Source organism: Alosa sapidissima, chromosome 9 (assembly GCF_018492685.1).
Source record: "Alosa sapidissima isolate fAloSap1 chromosome 9, fAloSap1.pri, whole genome shotgun sequence".
NCBI classification, from domain to species: domain Eukaryota; kingdom Metazoa; phylum Chordata; class Actinopteri; order Clupeiformes; family Clupeidae; genus Alosa; species Alosa sapidissima.
Genome location: NC_055965.1, coordinates 26,744,016 through 26,762,134, shown reverse-complemented (window position 1 = coordinate 26,762,134; position 18,119 = coordinate 26,744,016). Strand labels below are relative to the sequence as shown.

The window sequence follows — 18,119 nt, the reverse complement described above, 5'->3', positions numbered from 1 at the left end:
TCTGGGGAACTGCAGGAAGAAAGCAAATAAGCAAATACTGACAGAGCAAAGGGGAGAACAGAGAAAGAGCAATATTACTTTATTGCAATATTTACATTGCTCATTATCAGCAACCTTTCATCCATTGTTGCAAAGGCACATTTTGTTTACTAATCTGATATCATTTAACTGAGAAAACATTTGAGTCGAGAACTCATAAAAATATATTATCTTATATTCATTACTTCTCAGTGACTTACAACCATGTGGAATAACATTCAAGCTATATTGAAGATGAAAACTTAGGTAATAATCAATATAACAGTACATACAATCAAATACTACTACCAGAGGACGAGGCAAAGTGTAGTCAAATGAAGATATATATTTATGTTTATGCTTATGTTATAGGTATTGTATGTGGCTGACAATTTCGTCCAAAGTAACTTACAGTACATGAGCACTACATTTGTTAAAACATAGTTCTATATCATAATGGAACTGCGTTTCAAAATGTAGGCCTCACTCGTCCGTCTGCATTATCCTGAAGACTGATGGCAGAGAGGACCAACTGGGATTGGGCTTGCAAACTAGGTGACTCACATTGAGCTCACATTGAGCACTCACATGTTTTACAATTGATTCAAATGCAATTCAACCAATCACAATCAATGATCAGAACACCCTGTTTTAGAAATATGTGTTGAATCAGGTTGGGTGGTGTTGGGTTCCAGTCTCTGGTAAACTGCATGACGTTGGGTGGTAGTGGGGTTCAGACTGCATCAGGTTGGATGGAGCTGGGATTGAGGGTCTGGTAGACTGCTTCAGGTTGGGTGGTGTTACAGCTGTTCACTTTGTGTTAAGAACACTATTTTCTGCGTCTTTTTAATTCCAACCGTGGGTTCTTTGGAGGAAAAACAAGAATGTGCACATATCCTGAATTACTTACACCTGTCTTGTCCTAGTTGCTCCTACTCATCCTGGATTGGCGTTAAAATGAAATGTGTTGAGCTAGGATGACCAGACAATGCTAGCTAGGTCAAGCCCCGCTTAATCACTTATCTTGGATTTCTTAATTTTGTCTCTCTGAAATACTCCTCTGGTTACATAAAGCAAAGTTTAAAAAAAAGATGGTGTTGCAATTTGACCACAGCACTATTGCGGCATTCTGGAACCTCAGGGGTGTATTTTGTAGTACGTGGTTTAGTAACAAACATGGGTGAATTAAGTCAGAGGAAGTGGTCCATTTCCTAATAGAAACACCCTATGGCTTCATACTCCCCAACAAATAGCTCTTCTGTTAGGATGTTTAACACTTTCTCTGAGTGAACCAGGCTTCATCGCAGAGCCACGTATATTTGAAGTCCTCCCCTGATCTTATCTCTCTGCTGATGTCTAAGAATAACAGACCTAAGCAAATGAGGAAGTCCACTCCTGTCACTACACTTGAATTCTGAATGTCATTTCCCTCGCTCCTATCTGTAGATAGGGATATTCATGATAAAATAACGGAATAATACAACTGAGCTGATGGTAGCCTAGGAGAGGAGTGCAAAAAGATTGTCCTAAGCAACTAACATTAAGGGAAAAGATATTTTCTGAATGTTAAAAAGAAAAGTGTTGGCCCTGGCCGTGGCGCAACTGGCTGGGGCACCTTATGCCGGCGAGCCAGGTTTGATTCCCACCCTGTGGTCCGTTCCAGATCCCACCTCAGCTCTCTCTCCCACTCGCTTCCTGTTGTTCTCCACTGTCCTATCACAAAAAAAAGAAAAGTATTCAGAAGCCCCTGAAGAAGCTTACCCTACCTTTAATTTATTCAGTATTGCTTGTCCTACCTTTAATTTATTCAGTATTGCTTACCCTACCTTTAATTTATTCAAATTGGCCTCTACCAAACTATCTGTAATTCATCAGCCAAGCCACAATGGCTCAAGCAAGTGTCTTTGCCATGCAGTCATGCAAGTGTGAGGTCACCAAAGCAGTGATGATTACAAAATGTTTCATAAGTATCAACCCCCCCCCCCCCCCCACACACACACACACACACACACACACAAACACACCCATACACCTACTTATATGCATGATCATGAATGTGTTTGTTGTATGTTTTCTGTCGTTCTAATCATGCCATATCTGAGGGATTATATTTGCATCAGTTTAAAGGGAAGCAGCACACTAAGGAAAGAGGAACCATAGTGTTAACTTCTTCATAATAACGTTAATGAAGTGAACTGACACTAACATTACCTACCTGATATTCAGAATATCACAAGCAGAGACGCTGAATCGGCTGCTAAGGACATTATCATGTCATCAATTTGCTCGGCTTTAGTTCTTCTTGCGGTTAACTATCATACCTGTTTCCCAACGTCTGACACATGTGACACAGGATACAGGCTCAGATACTGCATCTTCTTTTTTCCCCTCACAGTCCCTCAGCACACATTCACTTTTTATGTTGTTTGCATTACATTGAACTGCCTTGGTATGAAATGTGCTCTATAAATAAAACTGACCTGCCTTGCCTTTCCTTGTGTTTCTATGATTTGAATGTGCATTATAAAGACTGAGCTCTGAGCTTGTAAAAGTATAAAATAGTCTTGTTTAAAAAAGTAGACACATTCATTAAAAAAAGGTAATAGTTTTTCTCTTCTTCACATATGAAAGATGGTTATATGTTAGACAGCTCCCCTTCTGGTGGGTCTGAGGAACTGCAGGAAGACATCAGCACGAAAAGAGATGTGAAGAGCCGAGAAAGAGCGGGAAGGGCTCATTGTAACAGTCTTATTAAACTATAGTTTAAAGTAATTTCCTGTGTATAAGCCACATTGTGTTTAAACTGCTGGACAGTGTTTGTGTAAATGGGGGGGGGGGGGGGGGGGGGGGGGCACCCTTGTATTAACCACAGTGCCCAATAGTCCAATGAATCAGAATCAGATTATGTTCTAATCATAAAAAAGAATAAAGAAAATACATACTGTACATACATTCCCATGTAACCTCTGTATATTAACCTCATACTGTAGCTGAAGAATTTTTGCAAAATCAATGTATAAACCTTGGTTGATAGTCAGGAAATTACTGTATTATACATCATCTCAATGAAAGATGGTTAGATGGCAGAGGGCGCCTAACCTGACTCTCGCCAGATAGCTCCGCCTAGCTTCACTAACATCCATCTGGGACCTCTTCCATTGAGAGTGATTTCTGCACCCGATTTTATGGTACAGCCAATCAGGACGAAGGGCGGGAGTTTCATAGATGTGACATAGCGTAGAAGCTACTGTGAGACGGTTATCAGCGTCACGGGTTGGCTTCGATGTGAGTGGTTGAAGTAGCACGTCAATAGATGACGGACAAGTGGCTTATTCAATCATATGCAAGCATTTTTTGATTAGGCCCAGCCTTCTGAAGCAACACTCCAATGGATTGGTTCCAGATAGATGAGTGAAGCTAGGCGGAACGAAATTCATCTGGGGAGAGTCAGGTTAGAGGGCGCCCCCTCTGGTTGAACATGGGATCTGTGCTCTAGCATCACATAGAGGTAAAGAACGTTCTGAAACGTTCCCATTCTGCAACCCATTCTGGTTGAACGTGGGATCTGTGCTCTAGCATCACATAGAGGTAAAGAATGTTCTGAAACTAAATTCTGGACATTCATTTATCCATTCATTCATTCAACCTTTATTTTTTTGGAAGTTCGTTGAAGGTCATTGAGGTGTTCATTTTCAGTGAAATCAATTAAAAAAAAAAAAAAAAAAAATGGTAGACAATAGTTTTAGTGAAACGTATTGGCCTACAAATAAAACAAAAAACAATAAACAATGAACATTCATATTGATAATAACACACATATTGATAATAACACATATTGAGCCTCCTCCTGATCCATGTGTGTGTGTGTCAGAGAGAGAGAGAGAGAGAGAGAGGGAGAGAGAGAGTCAATGCTGGTGTTTTATACCATATGAAAAATATAATGCATCTTTATTGTTCAGCATTGCAATTTGTCTGACCAAAATGTAAGAACAACAGTTCATGCCAAAGTTTCTCTGAGTACCACTTTTGGGCCCTCAACACCTCTCACCCCGACCACAGACTGTTCACCCCACTCCCCTCCGAAAGGCATTAGAGGTCTCTCCACAACCGAACCAGCAGGTTTCCTGCGGCTGCCCCCCTAACTGAACTCTAGCTCTGCACCCCGGTGACAACCAACCAACTAAGGCCTCTAGTAAATACATTACTTTCCAGGCTACTCCATGCTAGCCCAGGTCATTAGCCACTATGCTGCCACCATTCCCACCGCCCCCACTAAATGCACTTTACTTGCATTATTTTATAGGCACAAGGATGGTAGCCAGAATATTCATCGCCTTCCCCTCAACCTCCAAATTGAGTTTAGGATTTCTTGGATTTACCAATTATTCTGATTGCCATTGGCACTAGTGTGGACAGTTATTAACCCTATGCAAGACATGCAAGTTTTATCACATCATCATATTTTTTCAGATATGGGTAATCAAGACTGGCCAGAATGTCCTGAAAACAACAAGATATATCATGTGTATAGTCCTTACAATGACCAAGATAAGAGCTTAAAGCAACAAGATGTAGCATGTGTATTTAGTCCTTACAATGACCCAAGATAAGAGCTTAAAGCAAAAAGATATAGCATGTGTATTAGTCCTTACAATGACCCAAGATAAGAGCTTAAAGCAAAAAGATATAGCATGTGTATATAGTACAATGACCCAAGATAAGAGCTTAGAGCAAAAAGATGTAGCATGTGTATTTAGTTCTTACAATGACCCAAGATAAGAGCTTAAAGCAAAAAGATATAGCATGTGTATATAGTACAATGACCAAGATAAGAGCTTAAAAGTAAAGTCAAGTCAAGTCAAGTCAAGTCATTTATTTATATAGCACATTGTTCAGCAAGTGCTGAACAAACACAAAGAAAAGGTTAGCTAATAAGTCATAACAATAAGACCATACATCTACACAAGGGCCATACATCTACACAAACTAAGTGTGATTATTCGTAGCAAGACAGCATTAGTAGCAGTGACAAGAAAATAGATAAGATAAATAAAAATAAATAAGGAAAATTAAAACACAGTTTGTAGTGTAATATACCATAAAGGTAGTACAATTACTGAAAGAGTGTGTGTATGTGTAAGACTGCATGTAGACTGTGGAAAGCAAGAGGAGAAAGAGCACTCTCAACAACACAACATAGAGAAATGTCATAAGGTTTCATGACATGGTACTGTATGTCATGTGAACACTGGAAATCAATGATGAGAACAAAGAGAAATAAACCCTCCATTATGGTACACTACAAACTGTATTTTGTGAGAACACTCTTCCATATTGAAGGATATTCTGTATCCCAGTCATGTTCTACATTGCTTCTGGAATCTTTGTGGGTTCGCATCATTTTCTATATGGTTTCTGCAATCTGCTATAGATGTCTGTAGATGACTCATCCTCCCCATTCGTTTCACAGGACCTGCTGAAAATGAACAGAATTCAATGAAACAATTAATCAGATTATTTTTATGCTACTGATCTACTTTACAATATGGCTTTCTAAGATATTCAGAACGTAATTCGAGAAGATCCATCACATTCCTTAAATTACAAAAATATGTATGTATACCTTAAGCATTACCTGAAACCTACCCGCTGATTTAATTTCCTAAAACATCTCTAAATAAGAACATTAACTAGCCGTGTACAAACTTATATTCATCCCCAATATGTAAATAATTCCAGTAAATGCCATAAATTACAGTTGAAATTGTTGCGTTGCCTGCAACCAAAGCCCACCTGAGCTGGGATGGGTGCTGGGATTGGACTCCACTGTAGATGACCGAGTCCTCCTGGTCAGCATGAGCAGGAGACCTTCAAGAGACACACCAGAACCAAATAAAACTGTATTAGAGAACACAGAACCATGAGGGTGAACACCAGAACCACATAAAACTGTATTAGAGAACACAGAACCATGAGGGTGAACACCAGACCCACATAAAACCATATTAGAGAACACAGAACCATGAGGGTGAACACCAGAACCACATAAAACTGTATTAGAGAACACAGAAGTGAACACCAGAACCAAATAAAACCATAATTAGAGAACACAGAACGATGAAAGTGAACACCAGAACCACATACAACTACATTTGAGAACACAGAACCCAGAGAACCCAGTGAACACCAGAGGCATATAAAACCATATTATAAAATACAAATCATGAGAGAGATAACAGGACTCCTATAAACCTATATTCTATACACACCACTTCTAGACCTCTTCCATTCCTCAGATGGTCTCCAAATGGCACATTTATGCTATATGTTTGGGGCTTATTGATAAAGATAGGCGGGTTGCCACCAAACTAGGGAATCTACACTACAAGCAAGGCATGTTAAGAGAAAGTGAAACGTAAGTTAATCTATGTGACATAACAGTGCATGTCGCCTAGCTACGGGTATGTAATTGTTCCGTTGTTGTACTTCCTGTAGACTGTGCTGCAGAAGAGTGACTTTCCACAACTCTGCTTTGTTTACATCTCCAATCACACACCATGGCAAACTTGACAAAGAAATCTTGAAAAACTGCTGTATTTTTATTTTTATTGTTTGTTTGTGTGTTTGTTGACAGAGGGCCGCTGGCACTGGTCAGAGCTCAGTTCAAGAAATTGAGATGTAGAAAGGAATTTTGTACTTCTCAGTGGTTATAGAGAACGAAGGGTTGTGTGGAATGTGTGGTTCAGATTACTTTGAGGTCAGGCGCTCACCTCTGTCCAGCTCTGGCCTTTTTAAACTTGACACTGGCCTTTTGAAACTTTTGAAACTGGACACTGGCGTACTGGACGTTTGCCTCGTCAGCTGCTGCTCCTGTCTCTGTAGAGTAGTGGTGTTGGACATTTGAGTACACAGCATCATCCTCTGCTGCTCCTGGACTGGGGGGAGTCTGGGGACCGGCAGCTCCATGCTGGGTAGATGCTTGGAAGCCAATGTTGGCATATAGGTCTTCATCCTGATCCTAGAAACGTGTCGGATTTGAGAAACAACACAAACAACACAATTATGTTATTCATTCAGGACATTAATTAAAATAAACAAACAAAAAAGTTTAACTCACCATGTCATGTTTGATTGACCCCTTATTTCCTTTTTGACTCCTGTCAATAAGAGCCAAATTGAAGGCAGTGAGTTTTTATTATTATCATCATTTGGATGATACAGGTTCTACAGGTATTTATTGTTATCCTAGACTAGAGGATTGGCTGAATTGAATTGGATTGAATGTTAGGCCTCATTTGTAAGTTGCATTGAATCAAAGCATTAGCTAAAAGTAATACATGTAAATGTATTGTGTTGCTCAGCAATGTGAACTAAGTAGCATAAATAAAGTTGAAGAGCAGGACTGTTAACTCATGATGAAACACAAACTTCATCCAGAGAACAGCACAGAGAAGAGTCAAGGCTCCACAAACCTTATCCAGAGAACAGCACAGAGAAGAGTCAAGGCTCCACAAACTGTGATGCCAATCAGGATGTACAACAACACGGTGCTGTTGTCTGTGATAACTTACAGTAGAGAGAGAGAGAGAGGGAGAGGGAGAGAGAGAGAGAGAGAGAGGGAGGGAGAAAGAGAGAGAGAGAAAGATAGAGAGAGAAAGAGAGAGGGAGAGGGAGGGAGAAAGAGAGAGAGAGAGAGAGAGAGAGAGAGAGAGAGAGAATTTGAATTTTATTTGATTTGATTGTACTTTATTGTGTTGCACAACAGCACAAAAACTCAATTAATCAATGATGCCCAAAATATATATTTTTTCTAAGAACGCAACACACAAAAGTAAATAAAAAATAAAATAAAAACAAGAACATCTACAGATGTTCAAAGTGCAACTTGTTGACAATGATTGTACACAACACTTGTTTACAACACCACAAGTCTACAAAAGTCCCAAGGTCCTGCATCATTTCATAAAACCGGAAATCCACCAATACTCTAGCTTTGACTAGAGCTGGAAAACAAGACTGTAACATCATCGCCAGGCATTTGATCCACCTTATTTCTTCGGCTGACATAAATGGCCATTTTGGCCTGCCCTAAAATGAAATTCAGTAATTTGCATTCATTCTGCCTGCGTCTTGTGTACTTAAAACCAAGAATAAAAACCTCAGTGGAGAAATCTGCACCAAATTTACTAAACAAGCGCTGCAAAATCAGGAACAAAGTCCTCAGTCTGACACATTGTGAGAATGCATGAAAAATAGTCTCTCTCTGAAAACAAAAAGGACATTCCTGACTAACATTTGGATTTACAGTAAAATTGAGACAAAATAATTGACAGCCACAGCCCCATGAAGTATTCTCCACTGTAAATCGCCCACTCTTTTGGCCAAAAGTGGTTTGTAAAATGTTCTCCATTCTGGTGTTCTATCTGGGCTCAAACCAAGAACAGTGCGCCACGGTGTGTCAACCCTGTTCGTTAAACATTTTTTGTTAAACACTTTCACACATGCATGGTATAACTGCTTCCCAGTAACAACATTAAAATAAAGTGATAACAGTTCCTTAGATGCCGAAAACAAATAAGCACTCTCCTCCAAAATTGGTGAGAGCACAAGCCCGGGAAAGAAATCACGCTCATCAGGGCACAGCGCCCCCGTGCAGTAGTCTTCTATCAGCTTGATTTCACCTGCGGTGCAGGTATCCTGCCATTTTTTTAGGAGATGTGACACCACCCGACAAGACCTTAACCCCAAGCAATCAGCGAACCCCTTCACATTCCCAAAATCAGATCCTGCCAAATCTATCACATTTTTTTAAAATCACAGTCTTTGAGCTGAGAAGCATCTTCTCAAGCGCAGGTAATCCAACTTCGGAAACGTCCAAACGCGCACCCCCAATCACAGGCTCATGCAAAAGCCAGTATAAGGAGGTTACTGACCCCTGCCTTTGCACACTGAACAGGGCCCAAATTCTGAACAGACTCCGATAGAAAGGGGGTAAACCAGACACGTCCAGTCCATGCGATGCCATTAGGAAAAGGGACTTGTCCATCCCCAAACCTTTGAAAGTTCTTAAGATTGAGCAGCTCACAAGACTCCAAGCTGCATCCGTGGGCCCAGCCAAGAGTCTCTTTATGAACTGCAGCCTAAAAGCTGCAGTCCTGCTTTGCAGATGGATAAGACCATGCCCACCTTTGTCCTTCGGTAAAAAGAAAATAGACTGTGGGACCCAATGTAACTTATCCCAAAACAAATTAACTAAAACAGACTGTATTTTCTGCAAGAGATCCGGTGGAGGGTCCACACAGGCTAGACGATGCCAAAAAGATGATGCCACCAAGTTGTTAATAATAAGTGTGCGCCCCCTATATGACATCTTTGGTAACAGCCACCTCCACCTCTCAAGCCGCACTTTAACATTTTCAACTGCCCCTTCCCAATTGTTTTGCATTACTTTTTCATTCCCCAGAAAGACCCCCAGATACTTAAAACCAACACAGCCCATCTGGAAGTTTTGGTTCCCCCTCTCTCCATTGACCAAGCAATAGAGCCTCACTTTTCGGCCAGTTGACCTTGGCCGATGAAAAAGCCCCAAATTCCCCCAGGGTACTTAAGATTACCTCTACATCCCTTTCCCCACTTATTAATACAACTATGTCATCGGCATAGGCCGATAAACAAAGGGGTACCATACAACCTGGTACATGCACGCCACTCAAAGTTTTCCTTAGTCTGTGTAACAGAGGCTCTATTGCTATTGAATATAGCATCCCAGACAAAGAACAACCCTGCCTCACACCCCTTCCCACCTTAAAAGGAGCACATAAGCCACCATTAATCTTTAAGATGCTCTCCACCTCACTGTACAGAACCCTGATCTTCTGCACAAAGCCTTCACTGAAACCAAAGGCCTTTAAAACATCCCACAAATAGCTATGCTCCACCCGATCGAAAGCTTTTTCCTGATCTAGTGAGATCAACCAAACATCAAGACCCAGAGAATGGGAAACATGAAAAACATCTCGAATCAAAGAAACGTTATCAAAGATTAATCTGCCTGGTATGCAATAGGTCTGGTCCGGATGGATGACCTGTTCAATTACCTTGCCTAGCCTATTGGCCAGTGTCTTGGAAAGTAATTTGTAATCACTGCACAAGAGCGACACAGGCCTCCAGCACCTTATGTCCGTTAGGTCTCCTTTTTTAGGGAGGAGAGTGAGGACCGCCCTCCGGCGAGACTGTTATTGAGCATCGCCAGTAAGTCCTCCCCTACCTCCGGCCAGAATGACTTGTAAAAATCCACTGGAATGCCATCCAGGCCAGGGGCCTTGCCACTCTCCATACCTTGGAGGGCCCTCTCCAGTTCTCCCAAAGTCAGAGCTGCATCGAGCTCGGCCAGAGACTCCATGGAGACCTGTGGCAGGCCATCCAAAAAGACATCGTCAGCCCGTTTAGCCTCTAGCTCGCTCTTGTACAGATCCTGATAAAATTGTGCGGCTCTATTCCGAATCTCTCGGGTGCCCGTCAATGGAACACCCAACTCCGAACGCAGTGAGTGGATAAATCTTTTCTGGCCATTTTTCTTTTCCAAGCTAAAAAAGAATTTAGAAGGCACATCCATCTGGTCCTTGCTACGGAACCGTGAACGGACCAGGGCACCCTTTGCACTGATGCCAAGCAACTCAGCTAAAGTACTTTTCTTTTTTGCCAAATTATCAGTTTCATCATACTTCCCAGCGGAATATGCCAAATTCTGAATTTCCACCAGCTCTTTTTCTAGTGCCTCAACAGATCGGGTTCTGTCCCTTGTGACGTTTTGGGTGTATTGCTTGCACAATTGTTGGATTTGTACTTTTCCAATTTCCCACCATTGCTGCAAGGAGTTAAAAGAATCCTTGTGTGCTCTAAAATCAACCCAGAAAGTTTTGAAAACATCTCTAAAGAATGTATCATGTAACAGGGATGTGTTAAAATGCCAATATGCGCTCTTTGGCTTCACAGAGCACAGGGTTACCATACAGATAACTAACTTATGATCAGAAAAACCCACAGGAGAAATCAAACAGTTTCCAAAAATATTCAAGTGGTGTTTAAAACAGTAGAATCTGTCAAGCCTAGCCATGGAGAGTGTGTTGCTGTGAGCGTGGACCCAGGTGTATTGCCTCTGCTCTTTGTGAAGGATTCTCCACACATCAACTACTGTAGGTCATGTGTCTGTATGCATTGTGTGAGTGTTCTGCGAGAAAGCATATGGGGCTCAGTATGATTTCTATCTACATCATTTTCAGTGCAGTTGTCTCCACCAACAAATAAAAATTCCTCACTATTGCACCCAGACACAGCAGCGGATAAGGTATCTAAAAACAATACTCTATCTGCCGCCTTTGTTGGGGCATACACACAGATAAACACAAAGACAAGATTTTCAAAACAAGCCCTAACTTTCAATAACCTTCCTTCTACAATATCCTCAATTTCATGGGAAACTGGAGTAAAATTCTTTGCGAACAAAACCGCAACACCCCCACTAACCGAGGTGTTGTGGCTTAGTAATGAAAACCCATCCCACTCCAATGCCCAGTCAGCTGCGTTCCCTGCATCGCTGTGCGTTTCTTGCAAAAAAACATCAAGACGTTTCTGCTTTGCCAATTCATATAGCCCCGCCCTCTTCAATGGGTCCCTTGCCCCATTCAAATTTAGGGAAGCAATTCGCAAATCACACATGAGAAAGAGCAGCGATAAAAAAAGACAAACGGCATGTACCTAATCATCGCAAGTATTGTGCAGTATTTAGCTTTGTAACGTACTTTCTCAAACGGAAACCTTCCCTTTCTGTGAAACGCCCTTCAGCCAAAAACAACCTTGTTTTGGACATAAACTGTTCCACGTCAGGGAAATAATCGTCAATCTGGACATTTCTGGCATGTTTAGTTTGTAACAGAAATGTTTTAATATCAACTACGCTGTAACACTGAGCAGGGACACCACTTGGGCACAGAGTGCAACTGATACTACAATCAGTTTCACTCTCGCTCTCTGTGTCACCGGGAGTGAGAAGCTTCGCCTCTTTCTTTGTGGCCGGTGAATGTTGTTTACTGCGCCTCCTCTTATTTTTGAGAGGCATTTTGAAAACGGTTTCTTCCGCTTCTATTTGAGAGCTTTCATCCCCAACATCATCTTCAAAAGACTGATCGACATTATCCACTGACACACAACTATACTGCGAGTTATCAGCTGGATCACTTTGCGCGTCCTCAACTCCTCCCGGGTCAACAGGAGCACCCTGCTCAGGGGGGCATTATTCCGATGCGGGCACTCCCTCTCCCGGTGTTTGACCCCCTCCTGCCCCAGCATGCTCCCCATTCGTATGAGTTTCAGTAGGCCTACTAGAGCCATGTCCCTTCTCAGCATTCACATCAGTGTGCAAATCATTAACATTTGCGGAAATACCGCTCTTGTCAGGACAAGCTCGTACCTGATGACCAGATTGACCACAACCAAAACACTTCATCATACGTGTGGTCACAAAAATCGCATAATTTAAATAATCCACCGTTATATTAAGTGTCAAATCTAGATCCTTATTATCTTTCACAATCATGTAAACATATCGCCTGAATGACACCATATGTTTCAGGAGTGGAGATTTACTAGACATTGCTATCTTTCTGATGGGTGACACTAGTTTACCATAGCGGGACAGTGTTTGGGCAAGAATGTCATCTTTAATAAAGGGCGGGATGTTAAACAAGATTACTTTTTTAGAAGGGGTCAATAAAGGAAGCACTGAGGTAAAAACACTGTCAATTACAATTCCGCGTCCAACAACATCATTGGCCAAGGCCACTGTTTCAAGAAACAGCACGACCGGATTATTCATGCGAGCAGCGGACAGAATTTTGTCATGACCAACCATTTCTCCTATCGCCAAACTACACTCCTCAACGCTGGCGCTGGTAGCTATTTTAATGGCGTGTTGCCTCGTAAGACTATCAAACTTCCCTGTACCTGAGGCCGCCATGCTCCCAGTCAAGAAGCAGGCACCGCAGTACAAGAGAGTACTACACTAAACACACCAAAAAACTCTAGAGAAAATAAAACTTTGCAAACACAAAACACATATAAGAAAAAGAAAAAAAGAAAAAAGAAAAGAAAAAAAGAGAGAAAACAGTGATTAGGGCACAGCGGCCACACACACCCAGTACTCACTCACACGCTCTAGCTCCGCCCACTCACTCCACATGCGCACAGAGACAGAGAGAGAGAGAGAGAGAGAGAGAGAGAGGGAGGGAGAAAGAAAGAGAGAGCGAGAGAGAGAGAGAGGGGGAGAGATCATCCAACAGTAGATCAGAAGATGCATATAAGCTCCATATTCATGTGTCGTGTGTCGTGTATATGCACTATGTGTTTGATATTTAGATGATTTGTGTGCATATCTGTGAAGATAATCGATGTATTAATTGTGTGTGTGTGTATGTGTGTGTGTGCATGTATGTGTTGTGTGCGTATGTGTGTGTGTGCGAGAGAGAGAGAGAGAGAGAGAGAGAGGGAGAGGTACCATTCAATTGTATGGGAGTAGAGTTCTCAGCTCCATATTTGTTCCTGGCCTCACAGTAGTACTGTCCTCCATCTTCAGATCTGATGTTAATGATGCTGTACTGCTGTCCTGATCCTACTGGAGTGGACTCATTCACCTTAAACCAGGTGTAGTTCTCCACAGGTGGGTTGGCATCACTACTGCAGGTTAAATTGACTGAAGCGCCCTCTATAGTCTCATTAGGAGAAGAGACTTGAGTGTTTCTTGGTTGATCTAAAAAAAATATCAATAAGTATACAATCAAACTGGAAGGCAATTATAGAAGATATTAGAATTGTCACTTTCACCATGACAACCACGTGTCAATCGATACAGTAAGTCATTTTGGAAAGAAATGTCTTCTAAATGAATAAATGTAATGGAATGCAACCATGACAACCATGTGTTAAACCAATCAATCAACTACAAATCAATCAAATTAAAAAACAAATCAAATCAAAAAATAAATACTTACATAAAACATTTAGTGACACAGGTGTGGAGTTCCAATGGCCCAGATCATTAACGGCCCTACAAAGATATTCTCCACTATCATGAGGACCAAGCCGATCAAACGTAAATATCGCCCCCTCTCCCACCATCAGGTCTCCAGCTCTACTGCTCTTATGCCAGGTGTATTTTGCAGGTGGGTTTGCTATGCTGCTGCAGGTCAGATTCACCTGTGAACCTTCAACCAACTCACCAGAGGGACCGATATGCACAGTAGTCTCCTTTGGGGAATCTGTAGGGATAGCAACATGAACAGTCAAATCTCTCACTTTTGTATACGTTATTGTAACATTTCAACACTATGTTATTGTGGCCAGTGTTACAGTATGACATAATTTAATGCAATCTACTGTAGTGAACTCACACTGAACATTTAATCTCAATGATGATGAAGGGAGATCCTCATGGCCTCTAACAGCACAGGTGTAGTTGCCCTCATCTTCATAACCGACTGGGCGGAGCTGCAGCTGGTTGTTGATGATCTGCTTCTTCTCTACAGGACGTCCATCTTTGCTCCAGATGAATGAAGGGCTTCCACTCAGAGTGCAGGTGGTCTTGCAGGTGAGAGTCACATGATGTCCCTCCTTTGGTCTCTGGTCACCGTGCACAGATAAGTCTTAAAAAGGAAATTAATAATGAAAATTTCATTAAAAAAATGAAATGTGCTGCTCCACTTTTTTTTAGAATTCCTAACTGCTGTTGCTTTTTACAAGTACTTTGACTGTTTAACATATCTGTCTTTTCACATGTTCTTTACCTACAACCTGGCTCGAAACAAAAATGCATGTGAAGTAATGCTCATTATTTGTTGTGGCTTACATTACAAGCAGTACAACACAGTTTACCTGTGAGATGCAGTGAAACACCTGGTCGTCCAATCCATTTCTGTCCTGTTGTCCATGTGGTGATTTTGCAGTAGTACATGGCTGCATCTGCTCTGGTCAGTTTTAATATGTGCAGAGTGCACTTTTTTGTCCTGTTCCTGCAGTCAACCTGAACCCTCCCTGTGTACTTTGGACTTTGGATGAGATCAGCTGGGTCAACAGTGTACTCTATAGTCCAGTAGGCTTTCTTAAGAGTCAGAAGCCTGGGGTATGTGTATGAGCAGGACATGTTCACTGAAGAGCCTTCTAGAGTGCAGATGTTCTGTTGGTTGTACTTTACAGACCAATTTGCTGTGCAAGCATCTAAAAAGTACCAGACATATGCAAATTGTTATATAATTTTAGATTTACATTCATTCAACACCTCAACACCATATGTGTACTAGGCTAATGAGCAGTAACCAACACCTCAATACCAGATAGTACTAGGCTAATGAGCAGTAACCAACACCTCAATACCAGATGTGTAATGGCTAATTACTAGGCTAATGAGCAGTAACCAACACCTCAATACCAGATGTGTAATGGCTAATTACTAGGCTGATGAGCAGTGACCAACAGCTCAACAACAGATGTGTAATGGCTAATTACTGGGATAATGAGCAGAGACCAACACCTCAACACCAGATGTGTAATGGCTAATTACTGGGACAATGAGCAGAGACCAACACCTCAACACCAGATGTGTAATGGCTAATTACTAATGAGTAGCAGCCAACACCTCAACACCAGATGTGTAATGGCTAATTATTAGGCTAATGAGCAGTAACCAACACCTCAACACCAGATGTGTAATGGCTAATTACTGGGCTAATGAGCAGAGACCAACACCTCAACACCAGATGTGTAATGGCTAATTACTGGGACAATGAGCAGAGACCAACACCTCAACACCAGATGTGTAATGGCTAATTACTAATGAGTAGCAGCCAATACCTGAACACCAGATGTGTAATGGCTAATTACTTGGCTAATGAGCAGAGATCAACACCTCAACACCAGATGTGTAATGGCTAATTATTAGGCTAATGAGCAGTAACCAACACCTCAACACCAGATGTGTAATGGCTAATTACTGGGCTAATGAGCAGTAACCAACACCGGATGTGTAATGGCTAGTTACTGGGATAATGAGCAGAGACCAACACCTCAACACCAGATGTGTAATGGCTAATTACTGGGCTAATGAGCAGTAACCAACACCTCAACACCGGATGTGTAATGGCTAATTACTGGGATAATGAGCAGAGACCAACACCTCAACACATAATGGCTAATTACTAATGAGTAGCAGCCAACACCTCAACACCAGATGTGTAATGGCTAATTACTGGGACAATGAGCAGAGACCAACACCTCAACACCAGATGTGTAATGGCTAATTATTAGGCTAATGAGCAGTAACCAACACCTCAACACCAGATGACTAATGGCTAATTACTGGGCTAATGAGCAGTAACCAACAGCTCAACACCAGATGTGTAATGGCTAATTACTGGGCTAATGAGCAGAGACCAACACCTCAACACCAGATGTGTAATGGCTAAGTACTGGGATAATGAGCAGAGACCAACACCCTTAACACCAGATGTGTAATGGCTAATTACTAATGAGTAGCAGCCAACACCTCAACACCAGATGTGTAATGGCTAATTACTGGGACAATGAGCAGAGACCAACACCTCAACACCAGATGTGTAATGGCTAATTACTGGGACAATGAGTAGCAGCCAACACCTCAACACCAGATGTGTAATGGCTAATTACTGGGACAATGAGCAGTAGCCAAAACCTTGAGGGGTTGATTCCCGGTTGCCACTGCTGTGTCTTTGCAAAATAAGTCGCTTTTCTACAAAAAGTGTCAGCTGTTTAAAAAAGTACATATGCTACATGCTGCGACCACTCTGCCAATTTTGAAATTCAAAATTCAAGAAAATGAGGAAGGTTACTCAGAATGTCAGTGTTGGCCAATCTGTATTCCAAAAACTATAAAACAGCATACAAAAACCCTAAGTAAAGTCTGCAAAGGGCCAGGATCATGATACTCATGTTGCAGTAAAGTTGTTTTAATGATTGATTTTGTGTTGTTATAACAACTTATGCATGTTGTCAAGCTATACATTTTTTTTTTCAGTAGAAAGGGAAGTTCCATGTGAAGGCCTGAAAAAAAAAACATTGAGCTTGAAACTACCTTTTCTTGAATTGACAGTGTAATAGAAATTACCTTGGATCATAAACATCACAAGCAGAGACACTGAATGGGGTCTCATCAGGAACATCATCCTCACAGCAGCTTACACAAGCCTGAAAATGACATGACACACATATCTGGGTGTAAACGCAAATGGCTCCCTCCTGCAGCCATGGTCAAGGTCAAATAAAATGGTAGGACAATTGACACATGGTATAACATTACACAGTATATTGCATTATCTGTCAAAATCATTGTTAGTTGCGATATTGCTGAAAGCTTGTTTAAGGTTTTTTTTTTTTTTTTTTTAATTGTGGTAGGAGAGTCTTACCGTTCTCTGATGCACTGTGGTGGTGTGTGCGTCTTTTTCTCTTGATTGAGAAACAGAGCAAACTCTTTTCTTTGCTCACACACACTGTCACATCTGATCAGCATGATGCTGCACAATAACTTCTTCATTCTATTTCAGCATTCTTTAGCACATGTTCACTATTTATTAATTTATTTATTTGTCTATGAGAACATATTTATTTTCTATACATTCTAATGATTGCAATGCTTCCCATAAAGAGCGGCGTTTCAATTGTAAAAAAAAAGGAAAAGAGGTCACCAAAATGAAATAAAAATAATGAATAATTTTGAACCGGACTTTATCCCGTGACAAGGTTTTTGTACCGGTACTTGAAATGTATACAAATGATTGCATATTTCATTAGATTATACTATTCACATATTGATAAGTAAATTTTCAGGAAATATGCAATATAAAAAAAAAAAAACAGACTTTATCCAGTGACAAGGTTTAGAGTATAGATTATAGATTAGATGCTAGAGTATTGGCATATTGATATGCAAAATGACCTGATGTAAATACACAGCTGGGGAAATTTTGTGGGGATATCTATTAGTTATTACTACAGTATGGTCAACAGTAATTTACCCTGCG

General features: G+C 41.1%; 1 protein-coding gene across 1 annotated transcript; it reads right to left on the bottom strand.

The window, feature by feature from the left end:
- Positions 1 to 5,273: 5,273 nt before the first annotated feature.
- LOC121719564 (B-cell receptor CD22-like) lies at positions 5,274 to 14,195 on the bottom strand. Its single transcript, XM_042105304.1, has 7 exons — positions 14,064 to 14,195; positions 13,571 to 13,822; positions 7,491 to 7,584; positions 7,136 to 7,175; positions 6,789 to 7,036; positions 5,812 to 5,886; positions 5,274 to 5,494 (listed from the first exon to the last, which is right to left on the bottom strand). The coding sequence occupies exons 1-7, from the start codon at positions 14,188 to 14,190 to the stop codon at positions 5,416 to 5,418; spliced, it is 915 nt and encodes a 304-aa protein (XP_041961238.1). The 5' UTR covers positions 14,191 to 14,195; the 3' UTR covers positions 5,274 to 5,415.
- Positions 14,196 to 18,119: the final 3,924 nt, after the last annotated feature.